We start from the raw sequence: 22,832 nt of genomic DNA on the forward strand, positions 1-22,832 counted from the left end.
GAGGTAAGCACATAAGATCCTGCAGCCCTCTCCATGACAGTCTAGTTTCCTATATGCCAACTACTAACGCTCTCATTATCAGTAGCTAGTTCCTGCACCACAGTTTTTGGAAAATACTTACAGCAGTTCTGAGCCCCTGGAGGTCTGGTGTCTTCAACATGAGAGCATCAAACACTTCCTCTGATTCCCTCCGTACGTACAACAAGACTGAAAGAGAGAAAGCACAGCTCTGAATCAGGGCTCTTCGCACCAGGTTGTCAGAATGATTTGGCCTCATATAACTCAAGATCAAAGATGTCTTGGGTTAAATGAAACACCAGATTCAAGTAGAGTTCCCACCCTGGGAGTTACCTCTTTGAGGATCTTCTTCTTTGGTTTGCTTTGGAGGTACTGGGTCAAACTCATCTGTGAATGAGGCACCACTTCGTTTTAAGGGCAACCTAAGCGAAAGCAATACAATACTTCTATGAGGACAGAACAATAGTAGCAAACAAAATGATTCCAGCAATTGAACTTTTGATTGAACAACTGATTATTCCAACAAACGTCCAGCAATTAATTATAGGTTCTGTAATTATGGAGCAGAGTATGTACCAGAGTTGCAACTTGGCCATGTCGCTATCCTCCCTAACACTTTCAGCGACTTCAGTGAATGCAAGCTGTGATTTTGGTATCACATCTCAAACAAAACCTTTATACATCCTCATGTTATTCAATGTTTTGCCATTGATTTCATTAGATAGTGGATCAGGCCTACCTGTATCTCCCCACCACAGAGATATTACAAGTATTATTTCCACTTTATTCTGTTTTCCTTTACAGCTGTATCTGCCTCTGGTTACTTAAGACCTTCAGTAATCATTCTGTGATCCCTTTTTTCTCCTTTTAAACTTTGTCTCAGAAAGAACAGTCATGGACCAGACTCATGCTGGAGCAGCTCACTGTTAAGAAATGTATCTGGGTTTTCAAATCCCCTGAGTCCATTCTAGACCTAGACTGAATACATATTTTGACAATGAAGGTTCCGGTGAGATACTGTGCTGTGTTATTTTGCATCTATAGATGCACTGCCTGCTGGTGGTATCAAAGAGCCATGACATGTCCAAAGAGATCAAACAGCTCATGGAAGGGAAATACAAATTGCTTTATCCTTACCTGTTTGCAGTGTTGGGAACAGCAGGAGGGAGCACCTTGAAACAGAAAGGAAATATTCATCTTTCAGTTTGCACATTATCACTGTGTGACAATGAAGCTGGTGGGGGGCAACATGGGCTACTCCTGGGCTTGCAGATTCGGTCAGTTCATCATTTTATATAATTCCCCTCCTCACAGTCCATTATTTTTCTTAGACAACACAATTAAACCCAAACATCTATACAAGTTTCTTGCATTAAATGAAAACTAATATAGAGACCCTATCTAGACTCCATTAAGCAGAGTCCTGAACACGCATCTGGCTAGACCCAAAAGAGGCCAAATCAAATAACCTGCTTGTGATATGAAATAATTTCTCAGTAAGTTCTCTTGTTGCAAACTAGATTATTTTATCCCGTTTTTGCTGCTGATACGTCAGTTAAGCAGCCACTGCAATAGGATGCTACAACATTGTCACAGACTTTTTCTTTCACCTCCTTTAACAAGCTGGGACAGAGTATTTTCTTGAGGAAATACTGATGAGCTATGATGGAGGCTGAGTTTAGGTTTCTCAGGCTCAAGGGAACAGAAAAGAGAGGAGGAAAAGTGAGGGATGTCCCACACACAGAGGGACTGATATGCATTTTTCTGTAGTTCACTTTCTGCCAGTGTTTTTGCCATCTCTTCAGTCCTCTGTGGAAGCTGCAGATGATACTTGTAAACCACAGAAATATCTATTGGGAAGGAACCTGGTTATCTTGCCCATCACTGTTTTAAGGTTATCTAGGCTTCTCCTGACAGCTATGTCTTCAAATTTGCAAAAATTCCACAAAAGAGCTGTAGTTTGGTTTTGTTTTTTGCACAACAGAAGTCATGTCTGGGGGACTGATCAGTTTGGAAATGGTGGCGATGACAGGTTGATAAGGGCAACAGGCTGGTTGGTTTTGGGAAGAACTTACCGTGCCACATCTTTGCAGGTTTGAAAAATGGACATTGGGAATAAACAGGACTGGCTGGGTTTCAAGGTCAGTCTCTGGCCTCAGGAACGTGATTTCATTTCCTCTGAAGCCGGACAGCAAACAGCCTTTCAGACCTACAGATGGAAAATTCAGTTCATCACAGTTCAGATGGCATCTGTTGTGCCACACGTCTCTGATCCAGAGCTTTGAGAGGCAACTATGTACAAGTCGGGGAAAGGGGCCTGCCAAAAGTCTCCCAACAGAAATACTAGAAAAAGACAGGACTCAACAGACCCAGATATTCAGGGCTTGCCAAACACTCCCTCCACAGAGAAGGCTCTCTAACAAGATTCCAGGATTTAGGAAGGTTCATTAGTATTAATAAAGCGCTGTGAGAGTCTCAGCAGAGACCAGGCACGGATCTGACTGAAATGCTATTTCTGAATGATGCTGATTTCATCAGGCGTAACAATACTCAGGGCCTGATCTCGTGGAAGTTAATGGACAGGCTTCCATGGATTTCAGCAGGCTTTGGATCAGTGACACACACTAGCACTGACCATTGTTATTGGAGTCTAGGCATTTTCCTTTCCTTCTGAACTGTTTCCGTTCATCATCCCGCATTTTCCTCTCTGCTCCCTGTGGAAAAGATGAGAAAAAATTAGACACTGATAGTTTTGCTGCACCACTAGCAGGAGAAGGTTTACTCGCCTTCCCTGGGAAGTAGGCCCATGAGGTAAAGGCAGCCTTTATTAAAAGAAAGTTCATCTCAGGGACCTCCTACAAGCCATCCAGAAAGAGAAGATAAATTTGAACTGATATTTATAAAGTAAGAAAAAAGCAAAACATGCTTTCTAAAAATCAAAAATACAGTCAAAAATAGCCATGAGAAATTTCCCACAGGAAGATAGCAGAGTCTGGGGAAGAACCTCTAAGGAGCCTCTCATCTTCTGTGTTATTTAAAAGCTTGTCAGAATTAGAGGACTTATTATGAGGCACAATTCCATGTAGGTCTGATAAGGAGAAAACATTCTAAGGACTCTGTGCTATAAAGGGCTCAGCAATGCAAGCACATCCCAACTGCCCTATCTCATTTGACTGAGGGCCTATCCTCTAGTCTGTTTTACAGTCTCACAGCCCTTCAGTCTATCCTCTTGTAGTTGCTGGCCACCAGTTTAAAATTCCTTCTGGACAGCCTGGTGGAAGAGAAATGTTCTACCTTATCGCAGAATATCTTGATCTGGCAGACAGCGCGGTGCACCAGCTGGCTGGTTCCATTGCCATAATCATATGTGTCTATCTGGAGGTTCAGTGGGACACCTTTCACTCCTTTCTGAGAAGAGAAGTCAGTGCTCAGGCAATTCACCCCAATAAATACCTGCAAATAAGAACAGAGATTAATATATCTTTTGGGGGTTGTGAGCATTAGCCTCAAACAGCAGTGAGAACAGGGAGTCAGAATAAAAGCAGTTTCTGAGACATCCTTCCAACCTTCCCAGCCTTGGCTGAGGCACGCAGGCTGTTTGCTTCCCACCTGAGCCCAGCACCAGGTACTTCCCTAGCCATGCCTCCCTCCTCACCCATTGCAGCTCTACAAGAGAAACAGCTTTGCATGGACAACTCATTCTTTGTTGTACTGCATGCAGTCTGTTATGTCCCTGATATAGTCTTCTACTTGCTATTAACTCATGGGCTATCCACTCCCATCAGCTTAGGCAAGCTTCGGACAAGATGCAAAGTCTGCCTGGAAATGTTCTTGCTGATGTTTCTGATCTTTCATTTGAACAAGAGAATCTCACAGTAATGGCCTGGAGGAATCGTGGGCAAGGTTATAGCTTCAGGACTTACTGCTGTTAGTTAAATAAATATTCATCCTGCACTGGTCTCCTTTATCACTAGAATGGAGTTATCTCCAGTGGGAACTTCTGAAAGAGAGCTGAGGACAGACATAATTTGCATTGTATCTCTAACCTACAAACTTGTTTGGGTGACTGTGAAATTTTGTTTCACTTGTTTGGGTGACTGGACTCTTTGGGGACTGATTCACAGCTGATGAATCTCACACAGTTCCCTCAGCAGAGCTTCGGGTCAGGATTTCAGCCCTGAAATCTAATGTCAGATCTAGTCACTACCTATATATAGAAAAGAAACCATTTAACTGTGGTGTGAAGTTTAATTGCAAGAAGAGAAGAAACAGGTGCTACAGACAACCCAAATACCTGACCCCTCTGTCGCGGCTCCCAGCCCACACAGCTCTCTGAAGGCTCACCTTTACCAGCCCCAGGCCAGTGCATGTGCAGAGTTTCACCAAGAGTTAAATTCAGTTTTGCTGAGGTGCCCCTGAGGGCTTGCCACATACCTGACATATTTCCATTTCTGACAACTTTGCCTTGAAGACATTTGTTAACCTCTTGGGTTGTAAAAGACCAAGGTCGCCTTTGGGCTAAAAGAAGGGCTTATTGAGATCCCCAAGCAAACCAGAGTTTTCCCAAGCTACTAGTTTCAGAGAGACAGGAATTTTTTTTCTTGATTCCTTCATCTTTTTTTATATGTGCCTTTCAATCCATACTAGATGACAAAGTGCTAACAAGAGACTTTGAGGAGATGCAGAAGAAACAGCAGAACTCTTCCTTCTCTATGCAGGAAAGACGTTGATATAACTTCTTGTAGATTTTAAGGTCAAAAGGGATCTTGTGACCTGTCTGGCTCCCTTCCACATCACACAAGCTTGAAAAGGGAGGTCAGTAATTTCTGCATCAAAATGCTGCCTTTCAAAGGAGAGTCTTTGTTCCCTAAGCTGTGGTTTATTTAAATAGGCTTCACCTACATGTCTGTAGAGTCCTGATCTAGGCTGACTGCTGCAAAAGGCTTTCTTCAGAGTTATCCATCAGCACTAGAAAAACATCTCTGAGCCAGTCTCAGGTGTAGTCAGAATATTTATTAGCTAATGGCAATGCTTAAACACACAGAGAAGCACCGTGTCCTTTCCTGCTGTCCTGGCAGACAAACACTATGTGGGGCCATCGCAATGGCATTGTTTGGATTTGCTGCTCTCTCTGCCTTTCAGGTGAGAGAAGGGGAACGTGTCTGAGCCACCGGAAAGGAGACTACAATTTTGCTGCAGAGAAAAAGCTTCCCATTTCCCTTCTGCAAGTAGATTGTACCTTTGCTTCTTCATGGATGTTCCACACAAAGGACAGCGCGTTGTAGGCTAACTCCTCAATGTTCTGTACTGTGTTGAAGTTTTCTTTACAATCGGCTGCAATACAGTGAAGAGGCAGTTTATACTTTGGCTACAAAACTGATCACATTACCTAGGCTTTCCACTCCCCAAAAGCCTGCCACTCACTCACTCTAAGGCTACGTAATATAACAGAGGCCATCCTCAATACCACTGGATAAATATTTGTGTGCACATGTAAGAGACAGGCCAGTAATGACTCAAAGATCCTGGCTAGCGACTGCATGAGTAGTTATTTTAGGCAAAGTCAATGTAGATTGTTTCTAAATTCAAACAACAGCGTGCCTCACTCTGAGCAGTGAGATGCTCAGTGAGGGGCTCAGCTCGACTGACAAAGTCTTTGTCTGGCCCAGCATGATGCACTGTAAAACCTGTGCGCTGGCAGTAGAAAAGCACAAGCAGTACTGAAGCCTTTTCTAGATCAGATTCCTACGGTCCAAGCCGCCACAGGTCACATCTGTAAGAGCCAAAATTGTCCCGCTCTTTCTGTCCCTCTTTTTTACATACTGATGTACCCTGAGTTGCTAGGGCATGTCCCTACACTAGGTAATCACCACTTTAAACTCTCAAAAGCTCTTCAGACAGAAAGGATCTGTAGTAGTAGATCAGCCTCCTCCTTCCTGCTTTCCCCTAGGCCAGACTCTGGAGCTGCCACTGTTACCATGTACTGGAAACGCACTAAACTGGCGCTGACAGTTGGCACCCCCACCCAGCTATTGCAACCAGAGAGCCCCACTCCATACCGACATCAATGACTCTCTGCTTGGCTGTGGGCTGGCGGGAATGCCAGTGCTTCCAGAACTTGAGCTGCTCCGTGGGGATCTTTTCGTTGTCAAAAACGATCATCACTACACTCTGTAACACAGCCAGAGTATCCCGTATCAATATATACACCAGACTAATGCTTGGGGCACTCAGTGCCCTTTGCACTGGAGGGCAGTTTGGTGTCATTGTTCACGCTTTATTGCTGGGGAAACTGAGGCAGAGAGGGGAAGGGACTTACTCAGATGGTCTGAATCCCACTATTCATGGGCACAGCCCATGAATTCCCACTGATTCCCAGGCAAGCTCAGTTAGGCTTGGGGCACCAACAGAGGGGCACCTCTCTCCAGCAACAAACTCTTCCCAGGGCCCCCACCCAGCCAGCAGCTAGGGAGGCCTTTTGTGCATCCCTGACCCGACTGAGAGGTTTCAAGCTGCCAGACTAGACGAAGGCTGTTGTTGTGCATCAGAGGATTAGCTTGCTGTGAGTGAATCCATCTCATTCACTGCTTTAAGCCACCATGAGCCACAAAGCCATTACTCTGTTCCCAGGCCAGCACAATTGCTGGATGTCTGATTATAGCATGTGTCAGCAAAATTGTCAGCTCGTCTCTTACCTTCACTTTATTTGAAGACAAGTGTAAACATTTGCTGTCTCCAGCTGTCCGCAGCGTGATGGGGTAGAACTGTCCTTTGTTGAGGTAGGCCATGGGAGAGTCCCCAGATTTTATGTGAATGGCTTTGGGAGACCCCAGAGTGTATTCAAAGTCACTTGTATGGAACAAAGAGAGAATGATGAATAAGTACGCACTGCTGTTTCACTCCAAAAGCAAAACAAGAGAAATGCAAGTCTCCATCCTTACAGATTACAGATACTACACACCCAGGAATCTCTGCCCTATTCCCTATCGCACACCCTCCTATTGTTGTGATCAAGCTCCTTGCTGTACAGAACATACTGATCCTCCCAACACCCTGGGCAACAGCAGTTCTCTGGTATCCTCATTTTACTCTTTGTTTGTGTTTATGGCTTGAAAATCCCCATATATTACTCTAACCAGTATTCTTCTGTAGATGGCTACAGAAGCATTGCACAACACAGAGCCTGAACCAAAATAAATAAAAACAGGTACTTGTGATGAGACTTTTAAAACTTCCTAAACTCAGGTTCCTGTCTCCAAATTCTACAAATACTTGATCCAGAGGGACTGAATGCTAGTCTAGAAACAACAGGAGCTGGAGGACATCTGCTTATTTATTTAGGTAGTTATAAATGGATTTAGAAGCCTAGCTTTTTGAACCCTCAGTCTGGTGGGCAGCAGCTTTAGTCTTTACTAAGAGAAGATTTATACTTGTAGACGGAGAAAGGTATAACTGTTGACAAGTGAATTCAAGAGCTGATTATCAAGAAGCTCTGTACTTGGGCATTCACTAGGACCTGTGAACACTTCAACCATGTGGATACAGCTCAAGTTATTTTCTTCTGTGAGGAACCTGGGCAAGCTATCACCTGTATACAAGCCTTTACACAGACCCTTCAACTGCCCTGGAGTTGAAGATCATTGTATTCCTGTTTAGTCACCAAACCGTCTCTCTGTCCTACTCTGCTTCTCCTGCGATGCCAGCTCTGAAGACATGCTTGGCAACTCCTCTTTTCCAGAGCCAGGAGAGCCAGAGAACTCCTGTGCATGAATAAACAGCAAACAGAAAGCCTCTTCCTAACAAATGTGAGCTGCTGTGTGAAAATCTCCACGTCTGACAGCTGACTCATGGAGTCAGGTGACTCAGGAGGCAAATAGAAAGTGGGAGTTGCTTCAGGCATGAGAAGCAGTGGCACCTTATAAAATCAATGTTGACTGAGTAACAGGGCTAAATCCAAGGTAAGAACCTAAACCTTAGATTATGAGGAGGTTGGTCTTCACCCTGTTCAACTGTTATCTTCATTTTCTCTGTCCTCTGAACTGGACAGAGACTGTGGATTGGCAGTTACCTCTTAACACCATCAGTAGCATAACTCCCAGGGCAAGGTGGCTCTGGTGGGGGCTTGAGGATATCACTGAAGAGCAGCGACTGCAGAAAATGGAAACAAAACAGTCAGAAGAAGAATCTTTCATTGCTTTGCCCATCCACCTTCTCTTAGTGATTAGCAACAGTGGCTTCTGATAAAACAAGGAACCTCACTTCAAAGCCTGACCCTACCTCAAAAAAAATGTAAAAACCCCATTAATTCAATTGTAAAAACCCCATTAATTCAATTGAGTTACATCAAGCTTCTAATGCAAAAGCAAAGCTTCCACTGACCAACATGAGCAATCCCCAAACTAGAAACAGCTTCATGCACTATCCCCTAGGCCACGCTGCTGTCATGCAACCCACTAACAGTTCTGACCTCCTGGGGATCCTCTTTGAAAGTGCTGTCTGGCTGCCACCTCTGCTGTGGTGGGGCCACAGGCATGGTCTCGAAGAGGGAGTTCAGTGAGCCGTTGTCATATACATCCCCTGAGGGAACCATGTAGTTGTCTGGGGTAGCATCCAGCTTGCTAGTGCCTGGTGGAAGCATGGCTGGCTTGTGAGAAGTAGGGACACCTTCAAGACTTAAGCCATTCTTCTTCTGTGGCTCACAATATTCTTGGGTCATGGAAACATTTTCAGACAAGAGCTTCATGAGATGGGCTGAGCCATCGAAGGATGCGATCTCTGGGTCGTACTCCATTCCATGGCAGTGCCTGGTGGAGAAATGGTCCCATCTCAAACCAGGGCAGAGGGTGGACAAACCCGGCAAGTTGTCACAGCAAGAAACAACTGCCTTGATACACAGCTGGGAAGCAAACTGCACAGTCTAGCTTCCAGGTGACCTTGAGTCAGCTGTGTACATCTCCTGCTTGATATCGGAGATATGACAGGCCTGTGGGTGCAGGTCTCCACCCATGCACACACCCCTCAGTGCAATCAGCAGGAGCCAGAGGAGCTCAGCAGATAAGGGATGATCACACGGAATCAGAGAATATAGTTTAGACATAGTTTGGGGCTGCAGATCCAGGGCCTAACTCCAGCTTTTCTTTATTTAGGTTATTAAACACTCAGAGCACCAGGGAAAGATAAAAAAAGATAACTGATGCGTGGCATTTTAATCTTTGTCTTTTTAGGGGTCATTGACATATTTCTCTGAAAACTGTTTTTTTTTTAATTTCTTTTTTTTAAGCGAACCTGATTCTTGCACATATTCACACAACTCTAGGAGCTCAGGTTTGACAAAACTCTCAAGAATCATGAGATCAGTGAAAAACTGAGAAGACTGCAATGCTAGAAGTGAGGTGCATGGCCCAAATTTCACAGCAGGAGCAGGAGACTAAGTATAGGGGCTATCAAGTGATAAAGACATGAACAAAAATGCATTCCTTTCGCACAAGTAACAATCTCTTTGTGCAGCATCCTATAGATGGGTATTTCTGCAGCAGTGACTCTGCAGTCCTGGTGGCTCTGCAGCCATAGCTTAGCTAGAAAGAGGTGGTTTATTGCTCCTATTACCATGCTTAGACAACAAACCAATCTCCACATTAGCAATCCACACACCTCTTGGCAGCATGAACGGGCCCCAAGGGAAGTAAAGCTGAACCAGTAGCTCCCACCCACTCTGCTTCAAGAGCTTCACCTTCAGGGATCTGCTGAAACCTCTGTGGTTCTCACATCATCAGTAAGTTTACCAGTGCTCAGAGAACCACTGTATGTCCTCAGAACATAACTTGTCTCCTCCATTCTGGGCTCAGGAAGTGAAAAAATGAACACACCTTCTCTAGATGCTTAGCAGGGAATTTGATTCCCTTCTGGACAGATTCAAGATTTCAGAACTGCTTGTTTGCTGCTAATCCATTTGTGGAACAGTTCTCAGCTGACCAGTGACAACCCCACTAGAGGCAAAGGAGTGCTGCTCATTTGGGACAGTTAGGTGGATGATATTCAGCTTCTCCAAGAATTCAGTTCTACTGCCTTTGTCAATAAAACACATATCACCCCTTGAAATACTATCCAGAATGCTGCGGCATTTCAGAGAGGCGAAAACAGCTTAGCTCGGCTTACTTATGAAGAAGGAATGAGGTATCATTCAAGAGGCTTATTCTGTCAAGTAGTTAAAAACAGACAATCAGAAAAGGCTGCCAAAGTACATAGCATCCAGGAAGAGGATAGTCCCCAGGAAGGGGAACTGGACTCATAGTGTCAAATAAGCCATTAATTTCATAGTTAATTATCTGAAAACCTCAAAGGACAAATGGGAGTCACTGGAAGAGAATCTTGGGAGACTGCAGTCAGTTGGAACACAAACCCTCACCAGCCTAGTGAACGAAAAGCGACTTGGTCATTCCCTTCTCAATGCCAATGCTTAATCCTTTTCCTCTTTCCCAGTGTTACAAAATGGAAAATAAAAACAAATCCTTCAGCTTCTGTAAATCACTGCAACTCTTCTGAACACAGATACACAGATCCTCAGTTGTGTAAATGGGTGTAGCTCAATTTATACCTGCTTGGGATCTGGCCTAAAGAATTTTAATATATGTCTGAGGGTTAATAACCTCCACTGTTGTCTGTTGTTGGTAATAACATTGTGCTTTGATGTCTATTTTATGCAAGCTAAGAGACCCATCATGCATGCAAGCAGCTGCAGGAGAATTAGACAGCTACAGAGAGCAAAAAATGAAGCTAACCTCTTTCCTAGTTCATTGCGTCCCATCATTCCAGATGGAAGAATCCTCTTTTCCTTTGGGACCTAGAACAAGGCAGAAAAAAGGGCTTGTTTATTGTCATATTTTATCTGTGGAAAAAAAGAGGCAAAATTAGCCTTGTCTGTGTGGCAAATGACATCTCACAGATAAAATACTGGGTGAGTAATGAACACCAGCTGAGGACATAGGAAACCTGGGCTCTGCCATAGATTCCCCAGGTAGCCTTTGGCAAGCCTCACCAGCACTTTCTGGGAAAGATTTTCCAAAGCACCCAGATGAACAGGGAACATCAGACCTATTAGTTTCCATTAGTGCTATATCCTGTCTGTGTTTCATGAAGCCCCTTCTGACAGCAGCGCTGGAAAAAACAGAGCTGCTTCAGTCTACAAGCTCTGTGCCTCTTAAAACACTCCAGTCTTGGTAAAAAGAAGAACCAGCCCGAGATTCAGGACACTTGGCTTCAGTTTTCCATGCTGTCCTGGTTTCCCTCTATGGTATGAGGCTCTTTTGTGCCTCAGTTTACCATCACTGCATTAGGGTTAAGAGCAGCACTCTAAGCCTGGAGGTGTTACTAGGATCACCTGTTCAAGAACAATGTGAAGGGCTCAGGAGGTGGCTCAGTCAGTACATGTCGTACCTCCACGCTTCTCCTCCAGGACAAACTCCCCCAACACACCCAGCCACAACAGGAACCTACCATGTAGTAGTCATAAAGTAGGCTCAGGGCAGCCACGCTGTCATCATCTCCGTTCACCCTCATCATAGCCTTGGTGGCTGCAGTCAGGGGGTTCTCTAGGTAGGTTTTCCAGGCTTCATCTTCACTGGTGTAAGAAAATTTCTGGAAGTTCATGGTATCATTCTTCATCAGACGCACAGATCTAAAACTGAGCCAGACAGAGAAAGCAGGGGATGAAGGAAACTAATTTTCCACAATAATTTCCATGCTACCCTTCTGAACACGTGAAGGGCATCCCCAAGGCACTGCTGGAATGGAGACGGGCTACTGTCCAGGTCCTTGACTTTCAGCCTCTTTGGGACCACTAATTTTTTTGTCCCTAATTCTTCTGCCTTTAGCTATGTACTGAATTAGGCCAATGCCTCCCTGGATAGGGCTATTCAGAGAGGCAGATGTATCTCTGCTTCCCTCCTCCATCTCAAAGGATACAACACACCAGAGCATCATCCACAACTGTTGCCTCCTCAGCAAGTGCCCACTGCCAGCCAGCCAGGTCACGCGCTGAGTGGCAAGGTGGCATGAGGGTCAGTACCTCAAATGCAACAGGATAATGGAAACTTTTCAAAGTTATTATTTGAATTTTGAGCTAAAAGCCAGAGCAGACCACAAATATAAATGATCATTTGCTATTTAGAGAACCTGACCTACCCAGATAAAACCAAACCCCTATCATTTCTTTTTAAATTTAGTTCCATAGGGTTTTTTTTCTCTCTCTCATTTTTTTTCAAACATTTGTACATAATTTTACTTAGAGGGAAACAGACAGGCAGATCAGAACACCCTCCCTTCCACTAAAAAAATACCTGACAGAGGTGAGGCTCATGGGACTACGTGTGCTGAGAAGCAGCATACCAAAATAACGCCCTGCCTGTTCTCTCCCTGATACTTTCTTCATGTCTTTCCATCTTATGTTAATAAACTGTCAGACACATAATTACCCAAACATTGGTCATCTTTCTTTTCCTCTAGCAAATCATACTAGCAACCAACACAGAAGTTCCTCTGCTCATTCCCTGTGTGCTCTGTGCTGGTTCACCCTGCTCCAAAGAGAGGATGAATCAGTGGCCACACTTCTGTCGTGTCCTTCAGCCACAGGTATAAGGTGTCACCACAACTGCTCGTACTATTCATCATAAAAAACAAGCTTCGTGGACAAAAACAGGTTTTTCACAAAATGGAAACCTCCTGGAAGTGCAGTGAAAAAGGTTTAAAAGTGAAAAGGATTTAAAAAAGAATTAGTAAGATTTTCTTAAATATCCACCGTTGCCAAGAACAGAATATTTTCAATAGCTGAGTTATTTATGGAAAATAAATTGTATAGGAATTGTACTGGAATTTAGGTAACAGCTGCTTCATCTTAGTGGCACTGTTGTAGGGGGAAAGATGCTTTCTTTGTGGTGCAAGTAACTGCTGCTCCATACTATTGGATGGTAAGCTATTCTCCGTATGTTTGTAATGAGTTCTGGGCTAGACAAATTTCTCTTGAAAGGAACCTGGCATCTCCGAAACGCTCGATTACTGCTAACCATGAGAGGCACTGCCACCCCATTTGGTCTGAACTGCCCACACTGACAGAGTGAGGCCTTCAGAGCCAGGTGCTCAGCAGATGCTCCTGGGATGGAAATGAAGGGAGTAAAAGCACTTGAGGGTGGAACCTGCACAGGGTTATGGATGCTGGTCCATCCTCCCTGGAAGCCCAACTGTGGAAAGCTGAGACAGTTTCACTCCTCTGTGTGTGCACCAGTCTCTCACTGACATGTTTCCAGCAGGAATATGCATCTAAACTGCACACCAGCAGTTTTGTTGGAGATGCTCCCGGCTCAGGCTCGAGAGCTCTCCCTGACCAAGCACAGTGGTAGCCCTATAATGGTACGTGATCTGTCCCAGAGCAGCACCAGTGAGGCCACCAAGGGCCGCCTCTGCTGCTCTTGTCACCTTTTCATTAAGCAACACGCTGCTTCCGTGCAGAGCCCCTCCACATCTGCCCAGGACAGAGGCTGGAAACTGCTCTCTGCTTGTGGCCTGAGGCACCTAATTCCTGAGGCTTGAGTGGAGCCTGGAGCCTGGAGTTCAGTCCCCGCTGGAGGTCAGAATATACAGTAGCTCCTTCCACATTAACTGTTCTGGCCAATGCCAGCTCCCATCCTGTGCTGGTGTAACGGAGACGCTGAGCTTGCCCCTCTTCTGCCTGACACGCTGGGATGATGCACTAACACTAGTTTCACCCTGCGCGTGAAACTTCACCAGCTGTTTTGTGAGTTTCGTTGTCTTCTGCATTTCTCACGCAGCCCTCCCTCCCCATCAGTGCCGCTGCTCTCCAAGGCGAGCAATCGGCATGACTCAGATTTCACTGCTGTCGACTTGGCGATGGGCTGTTCAGTCCTGTCTGGACAGGAATCCTCACCCATTCTCAATCCGATCTTCTCAAGGAAGAATAGGCAGCAACACAGCTTGCTCTCAGGGTGAGACTCGGCTCCTATCGCTTGTAATCAACATAGATAAACACGTCAGGGTAGGATGTAGCAACAAAGCGTTCAGGAGCTTTAAAAAGCAGATATTATAATAAAAAAAATGCTTTGGAGCTTTCTCTCCCTCACCCCAGCCCTCAACCAAGGCAGTCCTCACCGTGTTTGAGGGAAGTCACTCCACGCAGCTCACAGTTCTGCCTCCCTGCTTCGCCCCTCTGACATGGCACACCACCGCCAGGCGCTAGCTGCTGATGCACTAGCATTTTATCACCTTGTCTGCAGTCTCGAGGCAGAGACAAGATGGGGGGACCCCTTGAGATCTCAGCCACTTGCAGCTGTGTCCAGTTTACAAAGTGCAATTTTGAAAAGTGCCCTAGGAGCCTGTGTCTCATTTTCCCACGTGGCTCCTGGCTTCCCTGGGTAGCGCTGGCTGTGCTGTTTGCAGACATCATCACCTCGACTTTGCCTGCCTCATGCCTCTCCTTGGAGATACTGTCCTCGCAGCAGAGGTGGCACAACAGAAAACCTGCCCCACCTTCAACCTGGCATATTAAAGCAAAGTCACCTTCCTGAAGTAACAAGCCGTTCTCTGAACTGCAGAGACCTAAAAGGTGGGCACACGTTGCCTTATGCTATTCCTGTTAGGGAGCAACAACCCCTAGCAGAAAGGAGGGACACGCCGATTCGGACAGCAGCATTTTAGGCTACTCAAGCAAATTCACTGAAGGTAACAGTCAGTAGCCTATAGGGCTTAGAAACCGCAAAGTCCTTGAAAGTCTGTGGCTCTGTGCTCCTCCGGCACTCCGGGAGCTGCACTCGTCCCACTGAACCAGCAGTGATTTACCCAGCTGAGGAGTTGGACAGAGGTGACATTTTGGGGATGTCACCTTCATACTATCTTACTTCTTTTCCAGAGTTCATATGATCCCTGATAGTCTCTGAAACGTGTTTGAGGGAAGCCAGACAAATCACTCAGCTAAAACTCTGCAGCTGGGAGAGCTCTGCAGAGGAGACATAAGGCAGATCTCATTCCACCTCACCTTCCCGGAGCAGTGTGCACTGCTCTGACCCTCTTCCAGAGGGTCAACAAGGCTAACTAATATCTGAAGAGAGTGATTTGAGGAGATAAACAGATACAATAACCCATTTAGAGGCACCTTTCTGACAACAGAAGCGTTTCGGTCGGTGCAGCTCCAGCACACCGTCCTGTCAGTTTGCCTCTACCACCCCATTTCCAACTGGGCATTAGCAACCTCTGTAAAGTGGAGGGAAAGGGATATCCAAATCCCAATCCAAACACGTATGAACTTTACTTTCATCACCCCCTGCGATGCCTTTTCCACATGACTATTCCCTGTTTGCCAACTGCAAACTGCCTGCTCTCTGTACAGCAAAACAAACTTTCCTTTTACAGGCAGCTGCCTTGGTGCGGTGGCTCAGACAAAGCGAGGATCAGCTACTGAAACGCAAACACGTGGGACCAGCGGCCTCTCTTCTCGTGCGCAGCCTCACCCGCTGGAGCCGCGGGGTCAGGTGCCAAGCAGTGCTTGAGTTTGGAAGGGAGAAGTCTATTTGTTTCTAAACAGCTCAGAATTTGACACAAGGTGGTACCAGCCCCTTTCCCCACTCCATCCCACCCAGTCTCTGTTTCTCCTATTTATCTGCCAATTCTACCATAACAGTGGCCTCCTGATTATGAATAAACACTCAGGGCTATGCTGAAACAGGAGAATATGCCCAAAGGGTCTAGGTGGGGAGATCAGCCAAGCAGGAAAGAAACACTTGTATTCCTCCTGCCTTTTGTTGGGTTTCAGTGGGTGGTTTTGAGGGCCTTTAAGCTCTGTGTTGTTCCTCTTTGTTCTCTCCCCTATTACTGAATAGGTCTGCGACCTAAATATTAGCCATGCCAGCGGCTGATGGCTACAGAGTCACATCACGTTGTCAGAGGCACAGGGAACCCATGGCAACCTGCAGCAGGAATGCAAAGGCGCAGAACAGAGACCCCTCGGGACTCCAGAGATACCCCGGACAATTCACACAGGGGCTTTCGTTAGCTCTGGTTTCATGCATTGCACTCACGTTCCTGTCAAAATAAACCTGATGTTCCCCCAGAGCCTCTTATCAGTAATATGGGACAGGATCAACACACAAGACAGCAGGACAAATAAAGAGCAGTGTTTACCATGACTGCTTTACGGGGCAGAGATTTTAGCCAGTAAACCAGACTCCCCAGCAAAGGAAGAACAGCATCCCACCCTGTGGCCTAATTAACCAAATACAAGACTCTGAGCTAAATTCAGATTTTACCCCATCTCTGCAATATATGAACACATCCGGAGACAATGTGACAGTACAACCATCAGCAAGCACACACTCCCAGGCCCATCCGCGGGGTCAGGCAAAAACCCAGACACAGGCAGAACCAGGAAAAAAGTCACAGAAAGAAACATGTAACAAACACACAAAAAATGTTGCCTAGATGCCAAGCACAGGTACAGTGTGGATTTACAGGTGCTAAGGCCTAGGAGACTGCTGATCTCCTGGATCTTGACCAGAAATATTTTCCCTCGCAGCTGGATAAAAACATGGCCTGTGTCATGCGACATCTTTAGGAGCATTTCACCACCATGACCAGCTTCAGCATTGTGCAACACGTTAACCCGGCGCAAGAGCTAGACATTTCCTAGCCATCCCTCCGCTCCATTTCCCCCCAAAGACAGTGCACAGTTCTCTCTCGCCTGGAAAGAAATGGCCCGTGTGGCACGTACACGAGCCAGGCCAGCCCCGTGGCGCTTGGCAGAGGTCCCGCACAGACGGGACACGACAGGGGCAGATACCTGCACTTTGTAAGCGCAGAGCAGAAATGTGCGGCGGCTGGGATGGAAAGAAAAGGGGCCCTCGTGAGCACATGCGTGGAACGGCTGCTCTTTCCCGGGAACCGGATCCTGCACAAGGGTGCTGATCCAGGCCAGTGGTGCTCAGCAGCACCCAGAAGAGGGCTTAGCTGTGCAGCTGGCTCTGGTCACGCAGCGGGGAACGTGTGGTGCATCTCCCAGGCGGGACAGAGCGGGGTGGGGAGGGAGCGATGCCCGTTGTGCTGACGCTCACGGAGACAGACCCCTGCCAGCTCCCTGACATTAAAACAACTGGTCTAAGGCTGCTCAGTGAAGATGTGAGAGCAGGACCGGACCAGAACCCCTGCTATAGCTCGCTAGCAGAGGTCTGGTCCCCGCCTTTCTAGCCTGAAGGGCTCCATGAGACAATTCTGCAGTGAGTGATGCTGGGGGGTCACCAGCTGGTGTTGTGTTTTACCTGATAACATCATCCTTGATGTATCCATCCATGTGACCATGGTATTTCATGAATGATTCTAGTTTTAGTGCCTTTTCTTGCCTACTATAGTATATTACAACAAGAAATTAGTTTGCAGTTCAGGAAATAGAGCTTTTCTTGTTTGTTTGTTTGTTTTTTCTTTCCCCTCCTCCCAGAAGCAGTTGTGATGCTTCAGTTTTGAGGTGTCCTGAGTTTCAGGGTGATTCACCTTCAAAAGCAGAGCATTAAAAAATAGGCCCCTATCAGTATTTCTAATCGAGCATCTGCTATCTCTTGGCACGTGTGAAATTATGATCTAAACTTCTGCTCTCTCATTCTCATTTTCACTCTGTGGAGAGATAAAGACACTTTATGTATACATATTCATGAACACAAACCTTCATCCTCTCCAAGACTTAACACACATGCACAAACTGTATCGACGCTCCAAGTCTTGTAAGTGCCATGAGAAAGATTACACAGGATGAAACTAACTTCAGATCTCTGAGATTTGAGAGTTTAGCTGCTTTTTGTTATCTTTGTTTTGAGTGCAAATATATGATTTTTTCCAACTTCCACATCCAATAACCTAGCTATTTGCTATTTTATTTTTTAATTCTCATCTATTCATTTGACTCAAAGAGCTATGGCTTTAAGAAGAAAACTACAACCCAGTTTTATAAGACTTGTGATGAGAAAGACTTCCCTTATCACAAACCATCAGAGGATCCTGTGATAACGCACTAAACAATGGGACTATCTCTAGAGTTCAATATCTGTGTGTGAACCTCAGCACTCATTTAAGAAATCAGTAAGAACAGAGACTCACATTAACCTCACCTAACATTCGATATTTCAGTAAGTGTTGAATCTCAGGCTTCCTACGTGCTGCTGAGAGCCAATGGGACAGTTTGACCCACCCATTTTAGCACGAGATGAAAGACTTTCTGGATGTGCTTATCTCTTCCTCTTGCTGCAGAGGAAATTCAGACAACCAACAAAGCCGACACTTGGGTTTTAGCTTGCTAAATGTGGGTGAGATCAATCCTAAGGCGAATTGCCCAAGAGGATACAGGAAGCACATGGCAGGACGCTCAACACAAGCCTCACGCACTGGAGCTTGTTCTCCTGCTCTTTCAGATTACCCTTGTCCAACGTCTGGAAGCTGCTGTACCTGCTTCAGCCGCAGAGCGATCTGTATGCAGACCTGGCAAGAGACAGATTGGTTGGCTCTATCTGTCTTTTCCCCCTCTACTTCTACCTTTCTTTTCCGTCTGAATCTTTCCCTTTCCAGCATCTCCCACACTCCTCCCATCCTTCTGCTTGCACTCCTCTCCTGTTTTCCTCTTTCATCCCACTCTGGAGGGACTTTTCAAGCTGGAAAGATCTCCCATAACATCTCAGCTTGGCTGGAAAGATCTCCAATAACATGCTTGGCTTCAAGAGTATCCTCTAAACATGGATTCCCCAAGACCAGGAAAACCTCTTATTTTGCTATTTAATCCAAAAATTCACAATGATGTCTTCCCAATAATGTATTTGCCAAACAAACTTGACTCATCCCATTGTAGATTTAATCCTACTAAACAACCCATTTCTTGGCAACAGGCTTCATAGCCCAGATGGCAAAGACAGAGCAAAGAAAAGAAACAAAAACTTGACATAGGCAGCTGGCTGGCACCCAGGAGCCGAGTCTCTCGGTAAGTGTCGTCTATTCTTTCCTCTGAACACTTCTGGTTACGACTGCTTTGGGAAAAAGGACTACTTTTGGTTCAGAAATTGTACAGTGTCTAGCACCCAACTACCCTCACCCACAACCACAGCTACTAGCCAGAACAATCCAACACCTAAAGGAGCAACAACAAACAAACCATCAGTTTTTCTTAACTTCTGAGCCTTTGAAACTTGTGTGTTAGCAACAGAGTTTTAGACAGAATACAATCATACTCTAAGTGAATTGCTCTGATTAATGCATGTTTTAGCTGCTGACTTTGTCATTCTTGAGCACAGATTATATGAGGACCCAAGGCTCCAGTCTTCCCTGCCAATCAAGAGAGCTGAAGCGCTTACAGGTGCAATGTAAGCACAAGTGTGTTTTTGGACGAACACTTTACAATGATCAACAATTCAAACGCTAGACTGAACAAAGTAGGAGTAGATCCTCTATCAGTGTAATTGTCTTTATACTACAGACTTCACTGAAATTACGCCAATGTACCAATCGGTTGAAAATGTGACCCAAAGCACCAAAGCTGAGATACTATGTAAATGTTGATTTATCTGTGCTTTGAGTCTAGAGTTTACTCAGAGAGCTTTTATTCCTTTGTTGTGAATTGCATAGCACTTACATGGTTGTTGTTTCTTTAATTTACAAATCTCTCTTTCTCTTTACATAACTTAAAAAAAATAAAACCCACGTCTCCCTTGAAAGTGTACCTTGTTTCAGTATGGTTAGCCCTTGTGTGCTTTTCTGCCAGGATTTTATAAAAGGGCTTTAACTTTTCATTCACCAGGAGCATAACTCAAGTTTTAATAACACACCTTATGCATGACAAAAATTTGCTTCTGGCGATCATGGTTTCGACCACAAAACCACAATTGGGAGTAACTCTTGGTTAACTCTTTCAAGCCCACGCTTTGCAAAGTTAGACATAAGTTCAATATAGAAGGCTATGGAAACTATCAGTTAGAATATTTTAAAATAGATGAAACATCTCATTCTCTCATGCCACACTAGTCTTTTTCCCAAGTCCTGTCAGTGAAATTAAAGTGGCAAAGGCGAAAAAAGAGAGGCAAGTCCTTCCTGTCATTTTGGGCCACAGCATCAGCACATGTGGGTATCACAGCTCCCTGGAAATCAGCTACGTCTGAGCACACGTGAACAGCCCGGATCACCCTCCCTGTGCCCGCACCCAGCTTGCCACGGGCAGCGGTTGTTCGAGGGAGGCATGGCTGTGGGAGAGACACGAGCACTGCTGCCCTTCTCAGAGCCTCGAAATACCGGTCTCCTCTCCTGCCACTGATGTCTAAGGGGCTACACCCTGTACGGCTGTGGCCCAGGTGATTACGCAGAGGCGAACAGCTACTGCAACAGACCCATTGCTCAGATGTTGCTTTTGCAACTCTTCACCAGGTTCCTCCTCCCCAGCGACACCTTTCCCCTCACCAGGACAGTGGACTCCAAAGCTGTCTGACCATTTCAGCTGTGCCTTTGGTACCACGAAGTTCCCAGCTCCCTTATCTCCTATCACTGCTCCCTGCTCAGCCCCTGGGGAGCTTTTCAGGTGAGGTGCTCCAGCCCCACTATGCTCTTAAATGGCTTCTTTCTAGTAGAGCTGGCAATTACTGCCTGCCCCTGCCCCTCTGACAAGGCATCAGCACACTGAATCTGCACCACCCAACTGTCTGGTCTCTTGAGATAAATTTTTTGTCAGATGTGGAGTAGTGAACTAAAGTCAAAGTTTCACAGAGATCTGCAAAAGCGTCCTCCAGTTTGATCTACTGGAGAACATTTGCTGTTCAAAAAGACTCCATTGACTGCCTAGAGCCTTTTACCTACGGAGGTAACCAAACAAAGCTGCAAAGATCTCTGCTAAGATTGAGAGGAGATAGCAACCTCTGCAGTTTTATCAGTCTTTGGAGTTGAGATCTGAATCACAAAAGAGATGCTACTCCCATCAATTCCCTCCTTCTCATGTGAAAGGCACAGGGGTTAACAGCCCGTTAGAAAGAGAAGAGTCAAGCAACCATGTAATTCATCAGGTAACATAATGCCCCAGTCCATAATTAGTAATACATCAATCTAATTCTGCAATACACTGTGTACACACACAAACACTCTTTAGCATTTTGAGAGTAAACCACATGGCCTGACTTTAAGTTTTATATATCTATATCTATCTATAAAATCCATAAATTACCCCAAAAGTTCAAAAAGCAAAAATGTAAGATACTGATTGTTAACTGATCCAAGCATACGGATCCCAGTGTTTATATACAATAATAATTTGTGCTGCACCTCTTCAGGGCTCTTAATTATTAACAGATAGCTATCAACACGCCTGTCAAGGTTGTAAGCACATGTATGTATGTGCTTCCCTGTTTAAATACACCTTCTGAAGCACTATATACACACACAGATGTATGTATGAACATGTATTTCTAGATATATTTTATTATATGCCTATGTATTTCACACATGGCTAGATATATCTAGATAGCTTTCTAAGACTGGATTGACAGAAGAATTCAATGTTTTTCTATATGACTGTTCAAAATCCCTCCAGCCTTTACTACGTAATATCAAACTGTTGTAGATAACTAATTTTGGTAACAATGCCACCCTAACATTCCTTCTTTGCTTTTCTTCCAGAGGTGTGAGGTATAGCATGCTACGCGAATGCATAGCTGTCAGTATCCAGAGTCCAAAACATTTTGGAGGTCCCCAGATTAGAAGCAAGAGTTATTTAGGATGAATAAAATGTTAAATAGTTGTTTTTCTGTTAAATAATCAAAATAAGTGACTTCCCATCAATTATAATTTCTTGATAGAATCACAGTCTGAATGCATTTGCTTAGAAAAAAATAGAAATTCATCCAAAACTAGTAAATACTTTGGAAGATAATTTCTTAAAAAAAAAATACAGAATCACTGTAGCATAAGTTAGATTTTTGTTGGATAGAGGCAAAAAAGGTTTGCCTTGAGATGGAAACTTAATGTGTCAAACTTTATTCTGGGGGAAAAAAATTAGGATCGTGGTTTTAAAAACCTCTTGACAGCAACAATAAGAAAAGACTCCTCCGAAGACCAGCAACAGATTAGTGAGGAACATAAAGTCTGAAAAAATACTCCCATCCCATTCTTTTACTTCCACTTGTAAACAGCTGGACAGACAGATTAACCCAAGGAGTCCAATTCATTCAAATCCAAAGCACTTTAACAAGCTCAGAAGAAATAGTTAGCCTACATACAGAAAGGACTGGGTAAATAAATAAAAAAAAACCCCAAACTACTTACTCAAGTTCATTCGACATATTTCTCCTAGTTTCCAACTCTTTGCAGACGGAAAATTCTGATGACTTCTCTCTTCTAGTACCTGCTAAATACAGACATTGCCCGTGCAGTGTTTGATTTATGGCGAGGGTTTGCGCACAGGTATTTCGCTGACAGGTCGGCCGGGTCCGCGGCGCGGATTGGCTGCCGGCACAGGTGCCGTGGGACAGGTACACCCGAGCAGGTGCAGCCGTAACCCTGTGCGCGCCGGCCCGGCCCAGCCCGGGGAGCGCGAGGAGGGTGGGGAAGGAGGGAAAAGCCCTCGGGGAAGGAAAGAGATGTGATAAAGAAAGGAGTGGATTCAGTTATTCATCTGTGGGATAATTAGTTTCAGTTTGGTGGATGTATTTCGTGTACAGCAATGCCAAAGAGCTGTCATTTTTTGGAATCTGAGGGTTGATTTGTCCTTTGCTCTTTCTTTATAAATAAATACACAGATATAAATACAT

At 45.0% G+C, this 22,832-nt stretch overlaps 1 protein-coding gene across 1 annotated transcript in view; it reads right to left on the bottom strand.

Annotated features, from left to right (window-relative positions):
- GRHL3 (grainyhead like transcription factor 3) overlaps positions 1-22,426 on the bottom strand; it is a 29,590-nt gene extending 7,164 nt beyond the window's left edge. Inside the window, exons 1-14 of the mRNA XM_062593811.1 lie at positions 22,348-22,426; positions 11,512-11,698; positions 10,797-10,858; positions 8,486-8,822; positions 8,087-8,166; positions 6,714-6,867; positions 6,078-6,189; positions 5,258-5,352; positions 3,313-3,471; positions 2,654-2,732; positions 2,094-2,227; positions 1,156-1,190; positions 352-440; positions 122-207 (exon numbers count right to left, since the gene is read on the bottom strand). Of these exons, the coding sequence (XP_062449795.1) occupies positions 122-207; positions 352-440; positions 1,156-1,190; positions 2,094-2,227; positions 2,654-2,732; positions 3,313-3,471; positions 5,258-5,352; positions 6,078-6,189; positions 6,714-6,867; positions 8,087-8,166; positions 8,486-8,822; positions 10,797-10,858; positions 11,512-11,698; positions 22,348-22,364 (1,626 nt within the window). The 5' untranslated portion in view covers positions 22,365-22,426. The remainder of the gene's footprint in view (positions 1-121; positions 208-351; positions 441-1,155; positions 1,191-2,093; positions 2,228-2,653; positions 2,733-3,312; positions 3,472-5,257; positions 5,353-6,077; positions 6,190-6,713; positions 6,868-8,086; positions 8,167-8,485; positions 8,823-10,796; positions 10,859-11,511; positions 11,699-22,347) is intronic.
- Between the last annotated feature and the right edge of the window lie 406 nt (positions 22,427-22,832).

Source organism: Rhea pennata, chromosome 23, assembly GCF_028389875.1.
Source record: "Rhea pennata isolate bPtePen1 chromosome 23, bPtePen1.pri, whole genome shotgun sequence".
Taxonomy (NCBI): domain Eukaryota; kingdom Metazoa; phylum Chordata; class Aves; order Rheiformes; family Rheidae; genus Rhea; species Rhea pennata.